The sequence below is a fragment of the Scyliorhinus torazame genome, chromosome 23, assembly GCF_047496885.1.
Source record: "Scyliorhinus torazame isolate Kashiwa2021f chromosome 23, sScyTor2.1, whole genome shotgun sequence".
In the NCBI taxonomy this organism is placed as follows: domain Eukaryota; kingdom Metazoa; phylum Chordata; class Chondrichthyes; order Carcharhiniformes; family Scyliorhinidae; genus Scyliorhinus; species Scyliorhinus torazame.
Genome location: NC_092729.1, coordinates 34,572,000 through 34,594,793, shown reverse-complemented (window position 1 = coordinate 34,594,793; position 22,794 = coordinate 34,572,000). Strand labels below are relative to the sequence as shown.

The 22,794-nt window shown below is 43.3% G+C and overlaps 1 protein-coding gene across 1 annotated transcript in view; it reads right to left on the bottom strand.

Annotated features, from left to right (window-relative positions):
- LOC140399731 (immunoglobulin superfamily member 1-like) overlaps window positions 1-10,825 on the bottom strand; it is a 49,411-nt gene extending 38,586 nt beyond the window's left edge. The window contains exons 1-2 of the mRNA XM_072489244.1: window positions 10,550-10,825; window positions 8,254-8,547 (exon numbers count right to left, since the gene is read on the bottom strand). Of these exons, the coding sequence (XP_072345345.1) occupies window positions 8,254-8,547; window positions 10,550-10,580 (325 nt within the window). The 5' untranslated portion in view covers window positions 10,581-10,825. The remainder of the gene's footprint in view (window positions 1-8,253; window positions 8,548-10,549) is intronic.
- Between the last annotated feature and the right edge of the window lie 11,969 nt (window positions 10,826-22,794).

Below are 22,794 nucleotides of genomic sequence, written 5' to 3'. Positions count from 1 at the left end.
CAGAATTGCCTGTTTCCGAGCAAGCTCTGTCGCAAGCTGCTCTTAAAAAAACATCTGTTCGGCATTCCACAAATTCCTTTTCTTGGGATCCACAACGAAATTGATTTCCCCAGTGCACCTGCATATTGAAATCCGCCATGATTATTGCAATTTTCATGCGAGAGTGCCTTTAAGATCTGGATGATTAAGCAATGTACCTTTAAGAAAACAGTGATGTCATAGAGTGGGTGGAGCTCAGTTCAGTTCAGCCATTTTGCAGTTTGGTTTTGCAGTTTGAAAAGTTACTGGCTGGTTTTGCTGAGATCAGTTTAAAAGTGCCCGGCTGTTTTGCTGTGATCTGATTAAAATAAGAAAACCAGTGTGAGACAGCACCTTGAGAAGTTCTGGTTTGCTATGAGTTGGTTGGAGGCAGAAAGCCAGATGGAAAAAAGCAGGTTGTATGTGTCTGTATTTTCCCAGAGAGTTTGCAGGAAGACAGCAAGTTTGCAGGAAGAGCTGAAGTTAACCGAGCTAATATATCTCTGCCATTCTACAGAAAAAATATATATCCTTTAACCTGATGCGATACTGTTTAAAGGTGTTGAGTCTCTTGGACGTTTGGAGGAACATTGTAAGGAGTTATTGGCTGTTGCAATATTTTCTGAGTTATCTTTGAAGTAAGGGGTGTTCAGAGATCCAATGTTTATTTCAGATGTTAGTTGAGTTCATGAAATAAACATTGTTTTGTGTTTAAAAACCCACGTGTCCATAATTGTAATACCACACCTAAGGAAAACGCCGTGTGCGAGGAAAAGCAACAAATCCATTAAAGGGAGAGGTTGGTTGAACTCCATGATACATTTTGGGGTTCTAAAAAAGCCTCGCCCATAACAATTTGGGGCTCGCCCGGGATAAAAGTCTATCTATTGGATTGGCTTTTGTGAACTTAAAGACAGTGAAGGCTTGTTGCTTTTCCGGTGCGGTATTTTAGTTCATGTGAGAGTGTTCTGAATAATGGCTCTTTCAGAAGCTCAGAAGTTTTTGGGGGTGGAGAATGTCACACGTAGTAGTTTACGGACAGAAACGAAAAGCAGACTGTTAGATTTGGCAAGAACATTGCAGTTAACATTACCTGACAAAATGCGAAAAGATGAGGTAATTATGGCGGTGGTTAAGCATTTAAATTTGCCAAGATAGAGTTTGACTCATTGTAAATGGCAAAAATTCAGTTGCAAATTAAACAAATGGAACATGAGAGAGAATTAAAGCGGCTGACGTACGAGAGTGAGATAGAGGAAAAAGAAAGAGATAGAGAGAGAGGAAAAAGAAAGAGAAAGACAGAGAGAGGAAAAAGAAAAGGAGAGAGAAGAAAGGAGAAAAGAATGAATAGCCCTAGCAGAACAAAAAGAAAATGAAAGGGAGATACAGATCAGGGAAAACGATAAAGAGAGTCGAAGGTTTGTTGGGAATCTATTTAAATATGTCCAAGCATTGCCAAGGATTGAAGAGAAGGACGTGGAAGCCTTTTTCATTTCATTTGAGAATGTAGCTAAACAAATGAAATGGCCACAGGACATGTGCATGTTACTGGTTCCAACAAAGCTGGTAGTTAGAGCTGGTGAAGTGTTTGCATCACTACCGGAGGAGGTACCTGGAACGTATGAAGAGGTGAATAAATCCATCTTAAGTGCATGCGTGCTAGTGCCTGAAGCTTACAGACAAAGGTTTAGAAATTTAAGGATAGAATTTGGTCAAACATGCATGGAGCTTGAAAGGCTCAAACAGAGTAATTTTGATAGGTGGATAAGGGCTTTGGAAATAGACCAAACGTTTGAAGCTCTCAGAGATATTATACTTTTGGAAGAGTTTAAAAATGCAATTCCTGATGTAGTGAGAACTCATGTGGAAGAACAGAGGGTTAAAACTGTAGGATTAGCTGCGGAAATGGCAGATGATTATGAATTAGTGCATAAATCAAAGATTGGTTTCCGACATCAGTTTCAGCCAGTGAGGGATAGAAACTGGGGACATGAGAAATACTCAAGTGGTAAAGGTAAAGGTGATCTGATGGGAGACAATAAAGAGAGTGTACCTCAGATTAAAAAATAAATCCAGGAGGGTGGAAAAAAAATGAAAAGTTTCAGATGTTTTCACTGTAATAAACTAGGCCATGTAACGTCACAGTGTTGGGGGGTTGAGGAAAAGCACTGGGAAGGCTGGTGTGGTAAAACAAGATAAGACAGTGGGGTTTGGTAGAGTGGTAAAGGAAAGCCCAAGGGAAGCGTAGCAGGTGCAATCGATTGGACAGTCTGTTCAAGAAGTAATTGTTAAGAATGTGCCAGATGTATTTAAAGAATTTACTTGTGTGGGTAAAGTTTACTCATGTGTATCAGGAGCAGCAGGAAAAAAAGTCACAATAGTAAGAGATACAGAGGATAGTCAATCTTTATTGGTATGAGATGAGGAATTATGTAGTTTGGGAAGAATGTTGCCAGAAAAGGTGGTGATTTGTGGAATTCAGGTTTAGAGGAGTAGTGTTCCATTATTTCAGGTAAGGTTTGAAAGTCCAGTGAAGAGTGGTGACGTGGTAGTAGGAGTAATAGATAAACTACCTTGTCCAGGAATACAGTTTATCTTGGGTAATGATATGGCTGGATCGCAGGTGGGAGTGATGCCTACTGTGGTTGATAAGCCAGTGGAAAATCAGAGAACTGAAGTGTTGAAGGACGAACATCCTGGGATTTTTCAGGATTGTGTAGTAACAAGGTCGCAAAGTCAAAGGTTAAGACAAGAGCAGAAATCAAGGAGTGAAGATGAAGTTGAAGTGCAATTATCAGAAACGAATTTTGATCAGATGGTTGAAAAAGAACAAGAACAGGTGGAGGAGGATCAGGCGGATATTTTTGGTTCTGGAAAATTGGCGGAGTTACAACAGAAAGATGTGGAAATAAAACGCATATATCAGAAAGCATATACGGAAGAGGAATCTGAGAGTATACCAGAGTGCTATTACTGTAAAAATGATGTCTTGATGAGAAAATGGAGACCTGTACATATGCAGACGAATGAAAAGTGGGAAGACGTTCATCAAGTAGTATTGCCGGTAAGGTACAGAAAGGAGGTGTTGCGAGTTGCACATGAGGTACCAGTGGGAGGTCATTTGGGAATAAGGAAAATGCAAGCTAAAGTCCAGAAACATTTTTATTGGCCTGGAATCCATAAATATGTAGTTAAATTTTGTCAATCATGTGACACATGCCAAGTGATAGGGGAACCTCGAGTGGTGATAAAACCAGCGCCTTTAATACCCATTCCAGCATTTGGAGAACCTTTTACAAGGGTCCTAATCGATTGTGTAGGACCGCTTCCTAAAACAAAAAGTAGGAATCAATATCTTTTGACTGTAATGTATGTGTCTACTAGGTTTCCAGAGGCCATTCCAGTACATAATATTATAGCTAAAAGGATTGTGGAGGAGTTATTTAAATTATTTACGAGATATGGAATACCCACAGAAATTCAATCGGATCAAGGGACGAATTTTCTTCAAAGTTAGTCAAAGAAGTTATGGACAGCTGAGGAAGAAAACTATTTAAATCAACTTCGTACCATCCAGAATCGCAGGGAACGCTAGAAAGGTGGCATCAGACATTAAAGACAATGTTGAGGGCGTATTGTCAAGATTATCCAGTGGATTGGGATAAAAGAATTCCATTCGTACTGTTTGTAATTAGAGATGCGCCTAATGAGTATACCAAATTTAGTCCTTTTGAACTAATTTTTGGTCATGAGGTAAGAGAACCACTTACATTGATTAGGGAAAAATTGGTGGGTGAGAAACAGGAAATTACACTATTGGATTACGTGTCAAATTTTAGGGAACGAGTAAATAGAGCAGGTGAATTGGCTAGACAACATTTGAAAGTTGCACAATATGTGATGAAACGGGTAGCGGATAAGAAATGCAAAGTTCGTAGTTTTGCCAATGGGGATAAAGTTTTAGTGTTGTTACCAGTGGGAGGGGAGCCTTTAAAAGCTAGGTTTTGTGGACCGAATCAAATTGAAAGGAAATTAAGTGAGGTGAATTATGTGGTTAAAAACACCAGATAGAAGGAAGACTCACCGAGTGTGTCATGTGTATATGCTTAAAAGGTACTTTGAAAGGGAAGGAGAGAAAAAGGAGGTTTTAATGATTCTAACTCAAAGTGACGAGCCAAATCCAGATGGCTGAATTTGACATACCTCAAATTAAATTGGAAAATGGGGATGTTCTTAAAAATTGGGATGAATTGTTAAGTTACCTTCCAGAGGAAAAACGAACGGACCTGTAAGAGTTATTGATATCACATGGGAACGTTTGGAGAGTTAATTTGGGAAGTACTAAAATGGCTGTACATGATGTAGAAGTGGGAAATGCGGTTCCTATCAAATAACATCCATATATACTTAACCCTTTAAAATTGTCACAGGTTAACAGAGAGAGTGAGAGTATGCTTAAAAATGGCATAATTGAAGTGGGTTGCAGTCAGTGGAGCTCAGCCATAGTGATGGTAACTAAACCAAACGGTACCCAACGGTTGTGTGTGGACTATCGAAAGGTGAATACAGTTACAAGAACGGACTTTTATCCTATCCCACCATTGAAGGATTGAATGGAGAAAGTGGGACAATTTGCTTTTATTTCCAACTTCCAGACATGGAAAGAACATTTAAAACATCGTGTAGAGTTCTTCGATCGACTTCAGGAGGCGGGTTTGGTGATGAACCGAGCCGAAAGTGAATTTGGAGAAGCCCGAAACACTTTCCTTGCGGAGTTTCCAGTACCCTCAAGACGAAGAGAAATAATGTGATCTCCTAGCATGAATGAATTTGATCGAACAGTTGTGCAAAAGTTTTGCGGCGTGATTACTCCACTGATGGACTTGCTAATGACACGTCAAAAATTTCAATGGACAGCGGACTTTCAACAGGCATTTGACTACCTGAAAGCTGTGATCACCAATGTTCCTGTATTGGAGAATTGCAAGGGACTCTGTGGTCAGATTGAAATAAAGTATCTGATTCTGAAGAGAAATACCGAGGAGTAGAGGAATAGATGGATCGTGCAGAGACTTTGTTCAAAGAGGCTGTCAGTCGAGAAGGATTTCGGTTGGAGGAAGAAGAACAAAGATGAATGGACTATATTATTATACCTGTTTGAGTGTGTGGTTTTCTTTAAATGAAAATGTATATTTACTTTGTGCATTTCTTAATTGATGGTGCAAAGGCGAAAAATGAAACCATCTTGAAGTTGTTGGGTTTAATTTTCTTTGGGCGGGGGGGGGGGGGGGGGGGGGGAGGTGTCATGCGAGAGTGCCTTTAAGAACTGGATATTTAAGCAATGTACATTTAAGAAAACAATGATGTCATAGAGTGCGTGGAGCTCAGTTCAGTTCAGCAATTTTGCAGTTTGGTTTTGCAGTTTGAAAAGTGCCTGGCTGGTTTTGCTGAGGGCAGTTTCAAAGTGCCTGGCTGTTTTGCTGTGAGCTAATTAAAAGGAGAAAGCCAGTGTGAGAAGTTCTGGTACGCTATGAGTTGATTGGAGGGAGAAAGCCAGTTGGAAAAAGCAGGTTGTGTGTGTCTGTGTGTTTCAGAGTGTTTGTAGGAAGAAAGCAAGGTGCTGGAGCTGAAGTCAACCGAGCTAATAGATCTATGCCATTTTACAGAAAAATATATATCCTTTAACCTGATGTGATACTGTTTAAAGATGTTAAGTCTCTTGGAAGTTTGAAGGAACATTTTAAGGAGTTGTTTACTGTTGCAATATATTCTGAGTTATCTTTGTAGTAAGGGGTGTTGAGAGATCCAATGTTTATTTAAGATGTGAGTTGAGTTCATGGAATAAACATTGTTTTGTGTTTTAAAACCCACGTGTCCATAATTATAATCCCACAACTAAGGAAAAAGCCGTGTGCTAGGAAAAGCAACACATCCATTAATAGCAGAGGTTGGTTGAACTCCATGATACATTTTGGGGTCCTGAAAACGCCTCGCCCATAACACAATATTGCCTTTTTCACTTGCCTTTTCTATCTCCTGATTTATTATCTGCCACACATCCTGACCAGTGCCAGGGGGCCTGGACATAACTCCCATCAGGTACTTTTACCTTTGCGATTCCTCAGCCTACCTGGAGATTCTATGCCTTCTGTCCCATACCACTCGTTGCGATCGATTTATCTTCATTCTTACCAATAATGCAACCCCGCCCCTTTGACCACCTACCTGCCCTTTTGATAGGACACATATCCTTGGATATATAGATACCAGTCCTGATCCCCCTGCAGCACCATCTCTGTGATGCCCACATCATCGTACCGGCCAATTTCAATGCGTACAACAAGCTCATTTACCTTGTTCCGTACACTGTGCGCATTAACATACAACATCCTCAGTCCTGCATTGACTCCACTCTTCTCACACTTGTCACCCTCTTTGCTCTGCCTGCGGCTGATGTCGATCTCTTATTTTGTTCTATGTTTCCCCTTCAGTTATTACACTTTCTACGCTAACGCTGAGGGGTTTCCAACCCCTGACAGACTACGGTAAATCCTCCCGATTCTAGCAAACCTACCAGCCAAGATATTAGTGCCCCTGCAGGTGAGATGCGGCCCATCCTCCTTGTACAGGTTTCCTTGGATCAGAGAACATTAAGCGGCGAATATTCTGAACAATTTTGATAGGGTCAAGAGAATATTCCTTTTCCACTAATTGGTATATCAGTGACTAGCGGTCACAATTACAAGACGGCAATCAAGAGAGCTATGAGTGATCGGTTTTGGGGGTTTTGAATGCGCTGCCTAGTGTTGGAGGTGGATTGCATTGGACTTTGCCGAAGAGAGCTGGATACATATTTGCAGTTGATGAACATAAAGATAGAACATGCAGTGCAGAAGGAGGCCATTCGGCCCATCGGGTCTGCACAGCAGGATACAGATCGGTTGGAGACTTCGGCAGAGAGTGCCAGATGGAGTCTGATGTGGACAAATGTGAGGTAATGCATTTTCAAACGTCTAATACGAGTGCGAAATAAGCAATACATATCAGAACTTCCGAGGTAGTGAAAGGCAGAGGGACCTGAGTGTACAGGTCGACAGGTAACTAAAAGTGAAAACGCAGGTAGAGAAACTCGGAATGTAGGAATATGTCAGGTTCTCCTTCATCCACGGCATTGAGCCTGAAGGATATGGAGGCTTTGGAGGGGGTACAGTGAGTTTACGATTATGTTGCTTGATATTGAGGATATTACCGGGGCAGCACGGTAGCATTGTGGATAGCAGAATTGCTTCACAGCTCCAGGGTCCCAGGTTCGATTCCGGCTTGGGTCACTGTCTGTGCGGAGTCTGCACGTCCTCCCCGTGTCTGCGTGGGTTTCCTCTGGGTGCACCGGTTTCCTCCCACAGTCCAAAGATGTGCAGGTTAGGTGGATTGGCCATGATAAATTGCCCTTAGTGTCCAAAATTGCCCTGAGTGTTGGTGAGATTACTGGGTTATGGGGATAGCGTGGAGGTGTTGACCTTTGGTAGGGTGCTCTTTCCAAGAGCCGGTGCAGACACGATGGGCCGAATGACCTCCTTCTGCACTGTAAATTCAATGATGTGACAACATGCCTATCTCCGAGACAAAGCTACAATTATCGGTCGGGAGATTTCAACTGGAGATAACCCAAATGAAGTCGAACTGCTGGTGATACGAACAAGGAGAATGAATGACGAGGTTGGTGCAGGTTGTAGGGTGACATTTGACAGTATATGCAGTAGATACCACTCCAGGGGGAAGGGGGTACGGAATTGGGCATTCGTTGATATAGGAAATCAATGGCACAGTCCGGTACTTTATGCCTGTAATAAACCCCCTCCGCCACAGGATATTTGGTTTCACCTTAGAATATCAATTTCGCCCCCGAATGGATGAATCTTTCCCTACTAACATACCCCTCACACCTTACCACCAATATCACCACGAGCCGCACCCCCGACCGGCTCTGAGTCCCCACGACCACAGTTGATGCACCATCGGTGAAATCATGTCACATTCGGTCATTTACAGAATCAATCGTTGAGGAATGATATGGACACTCATTTAGAAATACTGTTCGCTTCTACCGTGCCACCTCGGTGACAGGGAGCCGCCCCAAATGAAAGTTAAATTGTTATTGCCGTGAACCGGAGCTGAAATAATCAATACGTAAAGCCTACAGAATAAACATAGAAGTTTCATTTCAATGTTATTTACCTGATATGGTCACCTCCACAGTCTCGCTCATTGGGGATATTAGCTGCCTACCACTGACGGAAATTTCATATTGACAGGCATATCGCCCTTCACTTCTTCTATCAGTGGCCCGGAATGTTCCAAAATTGTCGTTTCTGACAATTTGACGGGAGGACAAACGTTGTTTATCTTTGTAAAAATTGAAGTATTTTTCTCGATTATCTCCAGTAACTGTGCAGGTAATAGTGAGAGTCTCTCCTCTTACATATACTCCGGTTGATTGATCAAGGACTGCCCTTGGCTTTTTTAGGGGATCTATGGTTAAGAGAAAGTGGATAGAATAGTTATAAATGTATCAGAAGAATACATATTAGAGCCATTGTTAGGACAAAAATCTCCATTGATCTTTCTGAAAGCACCCTGAGTCTCTGAGGATCACAGGCCACCATCTCCTTTTTTAGAGAGAGCTGATTGTTGGGATTTAACCTGCCGTTCACCACACCGCAGGCAGGGGGGACAGCTGACAGTGTGAGGTCACATGTATACAGTAGGTTGCCCGAGGGATACAACCCACTGTTGGCGTCTCTCCGGAAAACAAAACGGCCTCACAGTCCACTGAGCTGCTCCCTGACTAAATCCACAGGTTTGTTACAGGTGGTATTTTCAGCCTGAATTATGAAGCACAAGTCCCAGTGTGTATATAGCCACCTCCAATAGTGAAATGCACCCTCAATACTGGCACCGGGGGATATGTCAGACTAGATTATAGAGATCTGGTACAAGACTATCTGTATCTAGCTCCAATAGTGTAGCACTCAATACTGACAACGTCTGGAGTGTCAGTCTGGTTTAATCTTGATAATATATATATGCGTGTCTGTCTGGATTAACCGGGTGAATATACATATCGAGACAAAGCCAAAATTATATGTACGGTGAATTTGCATGGAGACAATCCAAATGAAGTTGAACTATTGGTCATACCAGGAAAGAGAGTGAATGACCAGTTGGATGGCTGGAGGTTGGAGAGTGGTCTTCTGGACCAGGGTTTAGAGAACCCCAAAGTGCATCATGGAGTTCACCAGACCAACAACTTTTTGATTTTCATTTAGTGTACCCAATTCATTTTTCCAATTAAAGGGCAATTTAGCGTGACCAATTCACCGACCCTGCACATCTTTGAGTTGTGGGGGAGAAACCCACGCAATCACGGGGAGAATGTCCAAACTCCACACGGACAGTGACCCAGAGCCGGGATTGAACCTGGGACCTCGGGGCCATGAGGCAGCAATGCGCCACGGTGCTGCCCTACCTGACCCACAAATTTCAATAGATTGTGGTAAGGGGAGCACACGGCCCACTCTACAGGAGCGGTACAGCAGAAATGGAAAAGGAATTTGAAAGCAAAACAATATTTATTCCATGAACACAAGTTAACATTTATAAAACATAGCGAACATCTTAGCAACCAGTCATTCATATACAACCCCCAAATAATACAACACTAAGTAATCCATGCTTTCCTTTTAACATCCATAAGACTTTTTAAAAAACTTAACAGAAGCACATCAGGTTTAAATTCACCACTGAAAGCAGTTACCACTTTGAAAACCCCAAATGAACATTCATATGCTTGCAGGGATTCATACACATCCTGGTGTCATTTTAGCTTCTCCAAAATTAAAATGAAACCAAACCCACCCTTCATTAAAAGCCTGAAGCGAAAGAAAAAGCTGACAGACAGCCCAGCTCGACCCACTCTCTGACATAACTGCAGTAATCAACATCCATTTCAGAAAGGTACTCTCACATGACAGTGGCGTTTAACGAAGCAACATATAGCTCTCCATGGGGGCTGTAGGATCGGAATGTTCATTCGTTGGTACAGAAAATCAATGGCAGAGTCCGCTCCTTTCAAGCAATATTATGTAATCAACTCCTAAATCACAGGACTGTGATTTCACCGGAGCTAGCTAAATATCTCCCAGTGAATGCACCTTTCCCTACTAATATACCCCTCAAACCCTGCATCAAATTTGACAACCACCCACTCCCCATACCGGCTCTCTGAGTCCCCAAATCCACAGCCGATGCACCATTGGTGAATTCATGCCACATTCTGTCATTTAGAGAATCAATCGTTGATGAATGAAATGGACACTCATTTAGAAATACTGTCGCTTCTACCGTGCCAGCCCGGTGACACGGAGCCACCCCAAATGAAAGTTAAATTGTTATTGCCCGGAACCGGAGCTGAAATAATCAATACGTAAAGCCCACAGAATAAATATAGAATTTTCTATTCCATGTTATTTACCTGATATGGTCACATCCACAGTCTCGCTCATTGGGGATATTAACTGCCTACCACCGGCGGAAATTCCATATTGACAGGCATATCGCCCTTCATTTCTTCTATCAGTGACCCGGAATGGTCCAATTTTGTTCTTTCTGTCAATTTGACGGAAGGACAAACGTTGTTTATCTTTGTAAAAATTGAAGTATTTTTCTCGATGATCTCCAGTCACTGTGCAGGTAACAGTGAGAGTCTCTCCTCTTACATACACTCCGGTCCATTGATCAAGGACTGCCCTTGGCTTTGCCAGCGGATCTATGGTAAAGGGAAAGTGGGTAGATTAGTTCTAAATGTATCAGAAAAATATATATTAGGGCCATTGTTAGGACAAAAATCTCCATTGATCTGCCTGAAAGCACCCTGAGTCTCCGAGGATCACAGGCCACCATCTCCTTTTTTAGAGAGTGCTGATTGTTGGGATTTAACCTGCCGTTCACCACACCGCCGGCAGGGGGAACAGCTGACAGGGTGAGGTCACATGGATACCGTAGGTTGCCCGAGGGGTACAACCCACTGATGGCGTCTCTCCGGAAAACAAACCGGCCTCACAGTCCACTGAGCTGCTCCCTGACTAAAGCCACAGGGTTGTTACAGGTAGTATTTATGAAGCACAAGTCCCAGTGTGTTTCTAGCCACCTCCAATAGTGAAATGCACCCTCAGTACTGGCACAGGGCGATGTGTCAGACTAGATTGTAGAGCTCTGGTCGAAGACTATCTGTGTCTAACTCCAATAGTGTAGCATTCAATATGGCAACGTCTGGTGTGTCAGTCTGGATTAACCTTGATAATATATATATGCGTGTCTGTCTGGATAAACCTGGTGAATATACATATATTTATATATATATCCGAGACAACGCCAAAATTATATGTCCGGTGAATTTGCATGGAGACAATCCAAAAGAAGTTGAACTATTGGTCATACCAAGAAAGAGAGTGAATGACGAGTTGGATGGCTGGAGGTTGGAGAGTGGTCTTCTGGGCATGGTTTAGAGAACCCCAAAGTGCATCATGGAGTTCACCTGACCAACACCTTTTTGTTTTTCATTTAGTGTACCCAATTCATTTTTCCAATTAAGGGGCAATTTAGCGTGACCAATTCACCGACACTGCACATCTTTGGGTTGTGGGGGCGAAACCCACGCAAACATGGGGAGAATGTGCAAACTCCACACGGACAGTGACCCAGAGCCGGGATTAAACCTGGGACCTCGGGGCCATGAGGCAGCAATGCGCCACGGTGCTACCCTACCAGACCCACAATTTTAATAGATTGTGGTAAGGGAAGCACACGGCCCACTCGACAGGAGCGGTACAGCAGAAATGGAAAAGAAATTTGAAAGCAAAACAATGTTTATTCTATGAACTCAAGTTAAGCTTCTAAAACATAGTGAACATCTTAGCAACCATTAATTCAAATACAACCCGCAAAGAATACAACACTAAGTAATCCATGCTTTCCTTTCAACACGCATACGATTTAAAAAAACTTTTAACAGAATCACATCAGGTTTAAATTCAGTACTGAGAGCAGTTACCACTTTGAAAACCCCAAATAAACATTCATAAGCTTGCAGGGATTCATACACATCCTGGTGTTATTTCAGCTTCTCCAAAACTAAAATTAAACCAAACCCACCCTGCAGCAAAAGCCTGAAGCGAAAGAAAAAGCTGACAGACAGCCCAGCTCCACCCACTTTCTGACATCACTGCAGTAATAAACATCCATTTCAGAAAGGTACTCTCACATGTCAGTGGCGTTTAACGAAGCAACATATAGCTCTCAATGGGGGCTGTAGGATCGGAATTGGTCATTCGTTGGTACAGAAAATCAATGGCAGCGTCCACTCCTTTCAAGCAATATTATGTAATAAACTCCTAACTCACAGGAATGTGAATTAATCGGAGCTAGCTAAATATCTTCCAGTGAATGCACCTTTTCCCACTAATATACTCCTCACACCATGCATCAAATTTGACAACCACCCACTCCCCATACCGGCTCTCTGAGTCCCCAAATCCACAGCCGATGCTCCATTGGTGAATTCATGCCACATTCTGTCATTTAGAGAATCAATCGTTGAGGAATGAAATGGACACTCATTTAGAAATACTGTCGCTTCTACCGTCCCACCCCGGTGACACGGAGCCACCCCAAATGAAAGTTAAATTTTTATTACCCGGAACCTGAGCTGAAATAATCAATATCTCAAGGCGACAGAATAAACATAGAATTTTCTATTCTATGTTATTTACCTGAAATGGTCACCTCCACAGTCTCGCTCATTGGGGATATTAACTGCCTACCACTGAGGGAAATTCCATATTGACAGGCATATCGCCCTTCACTTCTTCTACCAGTGGCCTGGAATTGTCCAATTTTGTCGTTTCTGTCAATTCGACGGGAGGACAAACGTTGTTTATCTTTGTAAAAACGGAAGTATTTTTCTCGATTATCTCCAGTCACTGTGCAGGTAATAGTGAGCGTCTCTCCTCTTACATACACTCCGGTCCATTGATCAAGGACTGCCCTTGGCTTTGCCAGCGGATCTATGGTAAAGAGAAAGTGGACAGAATAGTAATAAATGTATCAGAAGAATACATATTAGGGCCATTGTTAGGACAAAAATCTCCACTGATCTGTCTGAAAGCACCCTGAGTCTCTGAGGACCACAGGCCACCATCTCCTTTTTTAGAGAGAGCTGATTGTTGGGATTTAACCTGCCGTTTACCACACCGCAGGCAGGGGGAACAGCTGACAGGGTGAGTTCACATGGATACCGTAGGTTGCCCGAGGGGTACAACCCACTGATGGCGTCTCTCCGGAAAACAACCCGGTCTCACAGTCCACTGAGCTGCTCCCTGACTAAAGCCACAGGGTTGTTACAGGTAGTATTTATGAAGCACAAGTCCCAGTGTGTTTGTAGCCACCTCCAATAGTGAAATGCACCCTCAGTACTGGCACAGGGCGATGTGTCAGACTAGATTATAGAGCTCTGGTCGAAGACTATCTGTGTCTAGCTCCAATAGTGTCGCATTCAATACTGGCAACGTCTGGAGTGTCAGTCTGGATTAACTTGATAATATATATATGCGTGTCTGTCTGGATTAACCTGGTGAATATACATATATATATATATATATATAGCCGAGACAACGCCAAAATTATATGTCCGGTGAATTTGCATGGAGACAATCCAAAAGAAGTTGAACTATTGGTCATACCAAGAAAGAGAGTGAATGACGAGTTGGATGGCTGGAGGTTGGAGAGTGGTCTTCTGGGCATGGTTTAGAGAACCCCAAAGTGCATCATGGAGTTCACCTGACCAACAACTTTTTGTATTTCATTTAGTGTACCCAATTCATTTTTCCAATTAAGGGGCAATTTAGCGAGACAAATTCACCGACACTGCACATCTTTGGGTTGTGGGGGCGAAACCCACGCAAACATGGGGAGAATGTGCAAACTCCACACGGACAGTGACCCAGAGCCGGTATTAAACCTGGGACCTCGGGGCCATGAGGCAGCAATGCGCCACGGTGCTGCCCTACCAGACCCACAACTTTTAATAGATTGTGGTAAGGGAAGCACACGGCCCACTCGACAGGAGCGGTACAGCAGAAATGGAAAAGGAATTTGAAAGCAAAACAATGTTTATTCTATGAACACAAGTTAAGCTTTCTAAAACATAGTGAACATCTTAGCAACCATTAATTCAAATACAACCCGCAAAGAATACAACACTAAGTAATCCATGCTTTCCTTTCAACACCCATACGACTTAAAAAAACTTTTAACAGAAGCACATCATGTTTAAATTCAGTACTGAGAGCTGTTACCACTTTGAAAACCCCAAATAAACATTCATAAGCTTGCAGGGATTCATACGCATCCTGGTGTGATTTCAGTGTCTCCAAAACTAAAATTAAACCAAATCCACCCTGCAGCAAAAGCCTCAAGCGAAAGTAAAAAGCTGACAGACAGGCCATCTCCACCCACTCTCTGACATCACTGCAGTAATAAACATCCATTTCATAAAGGTACTCTCACATGACAGTGGCGTTTAACTAAGCAACATATAGATCTCCATGGGGGCTGTAGGATCGGAATTGGTCATTCGTTGGTACAGAAAATCAATGGCAGCGTCCGCTCCTTTCAAGCAATATTATGTAATCAACTCCGAAATCACAGGACTGTGAATTCATCGGAGCTAGCAAAATATCTCCCAGTGAATGCACCTTTCCCTACTAATATACTCCTCACACCATGCATCAAATTTGACAACCACCCACTACCCATATCAGCTCTCTGAGTCCCCAAATCCACAGCCGATGCTCCATTGGTGAATTCATGACACATTCTGTCATTTAGAGAATCAATCGTTGATGAATGAAATGGACACTCATTTAGAAATACTGTCGCTTCTACCGTGCCAGCCCGGTGACACGGAGCCACCCCAAATGAAAGTTAAACTGTTATTGCCCTGAACCGGAGCTGAAATAATCAATACGTAAAGCCCACAGAATAAACATAGAATTTTCTATTCTATGTTATTTACCCGATATTGTCACCTCCACAGCCTCGCTCATTGGGGATATTAGCTGCCTACCACCTACGGAAATTTCATATTGACAGGCATATCGCCCTTCACTTCTTCTGTCAGTGGCCCCGAATCGTCCAGTTTTGTCGTTTCTGACAATTTGATAGGAGGACAAACGTTGTTGATCTTTGTAAAAATTGAAGTATTTTTCTCGATTATCTCCAGTCACTGTGCAGGTAATAGTGAGAGTCTCTCCTCTTACATATACTCCGGTCGATTGATCAAGTGCTGCCCTTGGCGTTGCCAGCGGATCTATGGTGAAGAGAAAGTGGATATAATAGTTACAAATGTATCAGAAGAACATATTTTAGGGCCTTTGTTATAAAAAAATCTCCATTGATCTGTCTGAAAGCTCCCTGAGTCTCTGAGGATCACAGGCCACCATCTCCTTTTTTAGAGAGAGCTGATTGATGGGATTTAACCTGCCGTTCACCACACCGCAGGCAGGGGGAATGGGTGACAGGGTGAGGTCACATGGATACCGTAGGCTGCCCGTGTGGTAACACCCACTGTTGGCGTCTCTCCGTACCATAAACTGGCCTCACATCCAACTGAGCTGCTCCCTCACTCAAGCTGTTACAGGCGCTATTGTCAGCCTGAGAAAGACGAGCTGGAACCCAAATTCCATATTGACAGGCATATCGCCCTTCACTTCTTCTACCAGTGGCCCGGATTGGTCCAATTTTGACGTTTCTGTCAATTCCACGGGTGGACAAACGTTGTTTATCTTTGTAAAATTTGAAGTATTTTTCTCGATTATCTCCAGTCACTGTGCAGGTAACAGTGAGAGTCTCTCCTCTTACATACACTCCGGTCCATTGATCAAGGACTGCCCTTGGCTTTGCCGGCGGATCTATGGTAAAGAGAAAGTGGATAGATTAGTTCTAAATGTATCAGAAGAATACATATTAGGGCCATTGTTAGGACAAAAACCTCCATTGATCTGTCTCAAAGCACCCTGAGTCTCTGAGGATCACAGCCACAGATCAAAGAGAGAGCTGATTGTTGGGATTTAACCTGCCGATCACCACACCGCAGGCAGGGGGAACAACTGACAGGGAGAGGTCACATGGATACCGTAGGTTGCCCGAGGAGTTCAACCCACTGATGGCGTCTCTCCGGAAAACAAACCGGTCTCACAGTCCACTGAGCTGCTCCCTGACTAAATCAACAGTGCTATCAAGCGGAATTTACTAAGCCATAACTTGCTCACTGCCGCTTAGATCCGGTTTACCACGGTTACTCATCTGCTGGCATCATTACAGCCTAGGGTCAAACAAGGAAAGACGAGCTGGAACCCAAACGATAGCTAACACTTTCATTGATATCGAAGGTCGAATATGGCTTCAAGGAGCCTTAGCAAAACTGGAGTCAATGGGAATGAGTTCTGAAACTGTCCTCTGTTTCGAGTCATACAAAGCGCAGTGTATGATGGTTGTGGTTGTTGAAGGTCACTCACATAATTGTCTGGACATCACTGCAGCAGTTCCTCAGGTTAGAGTACTAAGCCCAGAAACGGAACTGGACGAGCCTTACAAACACTGTGGCGACTAGGAATCCTGTGGCAAATAACTCAGAGTTGGACATATATCGCTGTTTCTTCACTGTCCCAGTGTGAAGACCGGGGTATTTCCTCTCTAACGGTGTGTGCAGCACAAGGGACTGTGCTTCAAGAAGGCAACTCACCAACACATTCTGCAGCGATATTAGGGATTTGGAATAGATTGTGGCCCAGCCAGCGAAACCAACATCTGGGAAATAAGAATTTAAAAAGGGGTTGCATGGAGTGGGAGTTAAATGTGCTTTCCTCTGCCTCATGAGAGTGCGATCAAATCTGCTTAAATCGGCTCATTCACGTATTACCTCCGACAGTGCAGCCCTCCCTCATTCTTTCCACGGGTTTGGGGTGGGGGCTAGTGTCGGCGTGGATTATGAAGCTCAAGCCTGAAAGCATATACATCTACCCCGCCCAGTGCAGCCTTCTTCAGTACAGGCATCGAGGTTCGTGTCAGCCTGTGTTATGGATCTCAGTTCCTGAATTATTTACATCTACCTCCAAGAGTGCAGCACCTCCGCAGTAGCGGAAACGGACGGGCTGTAGAAGGAGTTCTGCTCCGGATTATCGACCTCAAACCCTAAATTCTTTATATCTAGCCCCTGACAGTGCAGCACTCTCTAAATACTCACGCAGCGTGGGAGTGACTGCGCCATCATGTGGCAATGATCACAGTCTGCAGTTCAGTTCCAGACCACATCATCTGTGGACTGGATACTTCACACCTCCTCCTGATTGGCTCGTGTGGTCTTCTCTGGCTCATAGTTATAGATCAAGTATCCAGGCCCCAAACGTTCATGGATTCTGTCAGGATTTTATTCAATTAAAATGCTCCCTCTCAGTATCTGACCGAAAATGTTCTTACATTAGATGAAACAGGCTTTGTAAAATAACAATGAACTGAAGCAGTTATCTTAAAAAAAACACTGTTTTCAGTCCCTCACCTGCTATTGTCACAATCACAGATTCGCTCACTGCGGATGTTTTCTGATCATGCACACAATAAGAATAACACGCAAAATGTCCTCTATTGCCGATTGCAGCAAATCAGAAAGTTGCAGAGATGTCCTGTGTGGTAATTCCAGCACCGTTAAAATGTTGACCATCTTTGTAAACGGAGAAGGTTTTATCAGAATCACATGTCTGGCCGGTGCAGGTAATGGTGACATTCTCTGTTTCTAAATACACTCCAGTCGGTTGATCAAGTGATATATTTGCCTTTGTCCGGTGAACTGTGTTGACCGGAACAGAAATGACTGTTAAATAGATCATCAGGACTTCATGTACAGTGAGAATGTGATAACTCAGTAACTGCTGAACTGTGCTGGAGGGAAATGTTTGCTCCGGCATCTCATGTTGACCAATCTTACTTTAAGGAGTTTGGTTGCAAAGAAACAGTGAGATATTTGAAATTGCAGAATACATTTCAGTAGCTCAGCTCAGCACGTGATACAGATATTTAAATGTAACTAGATCTGAAAGTAGTAAATAAAATAACAATAAATATAATAAATCAGTGGAATACCCTTTACCAAAGTGAGATGTTTGATCAGAAATATTTTCCTGGAAGTGAAGATTTATTTTGACGTCAATATTTATGTTAAGTACAACTGATTTAAAAATGTAATTTAAAAGTGTGAAAATCTATTTTAATCTGTGCAATTTCAAACAATAGATTCTCTTCGCTGAAATAAGTACATACAATTATTACAGCGGCGAGTGACTCTGTCAAGACTGACAAACTCAAGCGGGGAATTAGGTGAGCTAAAAGTGGGCTTGAAATGTCATTGCCATTGGGTTTATTAAAATCCCAATGCATTTTATACATATGCGAGGAGCAAGAGGGTTCCGACGGAAAGAGTAGTCCCACTCCAGGACAAAGGAGGGAGGGCATCCGTGGAGTCAGAGGAAGTGGTTGATATCCTCAAAGAGTACTTTGCATCGGTATTCACCAAGGACAGGAGCATGACGGATGTTGGGGTTGCGGATGGGTGGCACAGCAGTACAGTGTTTGGGTGGCAAGTTTGCACAGTGGCCGGCACTATTGCTTCACAGCTCCAGGGTCCCAGGTTAGTTTCCCGCTTGGGTCACTGTTCGTGTGGAGTCTGCCCATTCTCCATGTGTCTGCATGGGTTTCCTCCGTGTGCTCTGCATTCTCCCCACAAGCAAAAGATGTGCAGTTTAGAGGGATTAGTCATGATACATTGCCCCTTATTGCCTTAATAGTTAGGACGTGTTCCTGGGTTATCGGGATAAGATCGAGGTGTGGCCTTGAGTATGGTGCTCTTTCCAAAGGCCGGTGCCGACACGATGGGCCGAATGGCCTCCTTGTGCACTGTAAATTATATGATTCTAAGGGTGTGTGAATAATAGAGGATGCGTCAGCATAACGAAGGAGCAAGTGCTGGATATCTATCAATGCACTGTTAGACATGTGCCCTCTGCCGGATGGGATATATTCCAGGGTCATGGGAGTCAAAAGAGGTAAAACCGGGGGATTCCACTGAAAGCTTTGCATTATTTTTGACCACAGGCGAGGTTCCAGAGGACTGGACAATAGCTAAATTCCCTTTGTTTAAGACGGTAAGCAATAATAAACGAGGTAACTATCGCCTGTTGAGCCTGACGTCAATGGCGAGGAAGCTATTGGAGAACTCCCGAGGGACAGGATTTATTCGCATTTGGAACCGAATGGACTTGTTAGTGACAGGCAACATAGTTTTTTTCGGGAGCAGTATTGTCTTATCAACTTCATTTAGTTTTTTTGAGGAGGTGCCAAAATTAATTCATGAGGGATAGGGTGGAGATGTCTACATGGACGTTAGTATGGCGATTCACAATGTCCCTCATGGCAGACTGCTAAAAAATATAAAGTTGCGTGGGAGTCGGGTATGCTAGCTAGATTGTAAAAGAACTGGCTTGGCAACAGGAGAAAGAGAGTAGTAGTGCAAGGGAGTGTTTGAGAATAGAGTTATGTAACTCGTGGTGTTCCACGTGGATCAGTGCTTGGACTATATTTGTTTTTAATATATGCAAATGATGTGGAATAAAACTTCGGTGCTCTGTTTAGCAAGTTTTCAGGGACCACTACGATATACGGGGTTGCAGATAGTGACGGGGTCTGTCAGAGAATACAGGATAATGATAGATCGGAGAGTTTTGCAGAGAAATGACAGGTGCAGTTCAATCCGGACAAATGCGAGGCGATGCATTTTCGAAAATCAAATTCAGGTGTGAATTATTGAGTAAATGGCAGAGCCCTTCAGAGCATTGACATACACTGAGATCTGGGCGTTCAGGTCCATATTTCTATGAAAAATGCAATGCAGGTGGGCAATGCGGTCAAGAAGACAGACAGTCTGCTTGCCTTCATCCACCGGGGTATTGAGGACAATTGATGGCAGATCATGTTACAGTTATATAAAACGTTATTTAGGTCACATTTGGAATATTATGTGCAGTTCTGCTCGCGACTATACCAGATGGGCGTGGTTGGTTTGGAGAAAGTGCAAAGAAGGTGTCCTGGGGTATTGCCTGGTCTGGAGGGAGTTATCCCTGAGGAGAGGTTGCATCAACTCGGATTGTTTCCGTTTGAAAGACGGAGGCTGAAGGGTGACCTGATTGAAGTCTACGAATGTAAGAGAGGTATAGACATGGTGAATAGTCAGAATATTTTTCCCAGGGTGGAAGGCTCAATTACAAGGCCGAGAGGCTCAACGTGAGGGGGGAACGTTCAGGGGAATTGTTTTTCACGGAGACGGGGTTGGGCGCCGGGAACACGGTGCCAGTGGAGGTAGTGGTGCCAGGCCGATAGCAACGTTCAAGACATATCTTGCTCGATACATGAACGGTCTGAGAATGGAGGGACGCAGATCGCTTGGGCAATAAGTGCTAAGTGATAATCAGGAATCTGGATTGGCGCAGGCTTGGAGGGCCGAAGGAACTGTTCCTGTGTTGATATGTTATTTGTTTGTTCTAATTACTGCCCTCACGAATGGGCCGTTTAGAATCTGCTGGGGATACTCTGCGAAGCGATGCATTCCATGGTGTGATGTTAATCTAAAAACAAAAGGAAGGCAGCAGTTGGAGCCAGCTATTAGTTAAGGACCACTGACATATTCCGAGTTTGGATTTGTTGCGAAATGGAGGAAAACCGTACTTTGATGGCCTTCCTATGAATCTGCTTTCAGTGTCTATGTTAATAACCTCGTCCCAAACACCAGTCCGCCCTTGGCACCCTGTAAACTCGTTCCCCAGACACGAACTGGATCCTTCTCATTGATATCCGCCTGAGCTGACAGAGACTCTTCACCATCTTGATATCATATTTGACCCTACGTTGATTTCTGCCCCCATTAATGCATCATTGCTCAGACCAAAAACGTCAATCTCCATGACATCCGCTGACTCCGCCCCTGTCTCAGCCCACCTGTCTTTCCTGCCTCCGCACATGTGTATTTCAACTCTCACCCGGTGGAGAACACATCTGTCACACTGCATCAGAATGAATGTAACAGAATATCCGGTATCCTCAGCCCCAATGCAACCTAAGGCCCATTAATGTCGGAGCTCCATTCTCTAAGAACAAAATTGTGCTCCTCTAAACGAAAGCCAATGAATTGAAAACTGCCTGCATTAAAGAGGAAAATAATTATATTCCGGAACTCTCCATGTGTCATCCCTATCTGTGTTCTGTTCCCGAGCTCCTGAAACCCGCTGATCTCTCTACACCAATATAATTGTGTGCCTTAGAGCTCACTTAGACTTTCCATTACCCTGTAATGAGCTCCTGCAGCTGCTTTGGGACCCTGAGCTCTGGGGTTCGCCCCCTAAAACTCTCCGCTTGAGTCACTCCCCCTTGAAGACCTCCTTCTCGTCACAGTTTTTGCTAATCTCCAATGCCATCTCCATGCTCGGTGTTCAATGGATATTTGCTCCCTTGTGGCGTTTAGGACGAGTTACTGCAGTACTGCCACTGTATAAATAAAATAATGTTTGGTGAGGCCTTTGGATGGGAATGATATTGGTGGACAATTATCACCTTTGTCATGCACTTGACAGTGAGACTATTTCCCTTCATTTCTGCTCAGATGGCATGTGAGAAAATCTCAGGAGTAGAAGAAGCCCATTTCATGGGCGATTCTAACAAGCAATTACACACGAGGTGAGTGTTTTAGATCTGCTAGAGCATCTGAGTTAGTTGTTAATTTCAGACATGAGGGTTATCGGTTTTGCAGTTTATTAGGTACTCCGAGGATAGGCCTCAATTGGACAGTGGAGCAGTTCGAAGACATGCAATGACACCTTTGGATATGCTGTACATATACTTGGAATTGTAACTGCAAACATAAAATGAATACTCATATTTTACAGAACTTCAGCTGTTGCCAACTTGAAAACGACATGCCTCTCTCGTCATCCTCCCCCGGTGTGTGTGAATGGGTGACGTGTCAACAGAAAATACGGAATTTCCGGTCACATTGACAATCAGGTCCTGCATTATCATTGTCAGTGTTGTAGCACGATGGGTTACAATATTCAGATCAATTACCATGGAAAAAAAGGATTGATTAAACAGGACAAGAATTAGTTGTTCAAGGCAGTTTATGAAATTGGAGAGATATGTCGCCACTTACTTTGTGAAACGCTCATTTCAATCAGGAAAATCACTGAAATTGAGAAAATAAGAATGAATAAAAGGAGCATCAACACCATTCCTAGAATTCTCGAAACAATGCCTGTTCCAATGCAGCGCCAAAGTGCCCGTTTCAGAGGCTTTGTTACTAAACACACATCCCGAATTCCCTGATATCCAGGTATTCCTTTTTGACGGCAGGTAAGCATCTGATTTTATTTTCAGCTTTGCTGTTGACATGTCAGGACGTCCATTTCAGTGAAGCAGCTCGCTGTGGAGAAAAAAGTCCCTCTTATGCCCGTTTGTTTCTTGTGCCAATCAGGTTCTATTGAGTATCCTCTGGCTACCCACTATTCTGCACATAAAGATGATTTATCCTTATGCAATCAATAAATATCGATTATGATTTTGAAA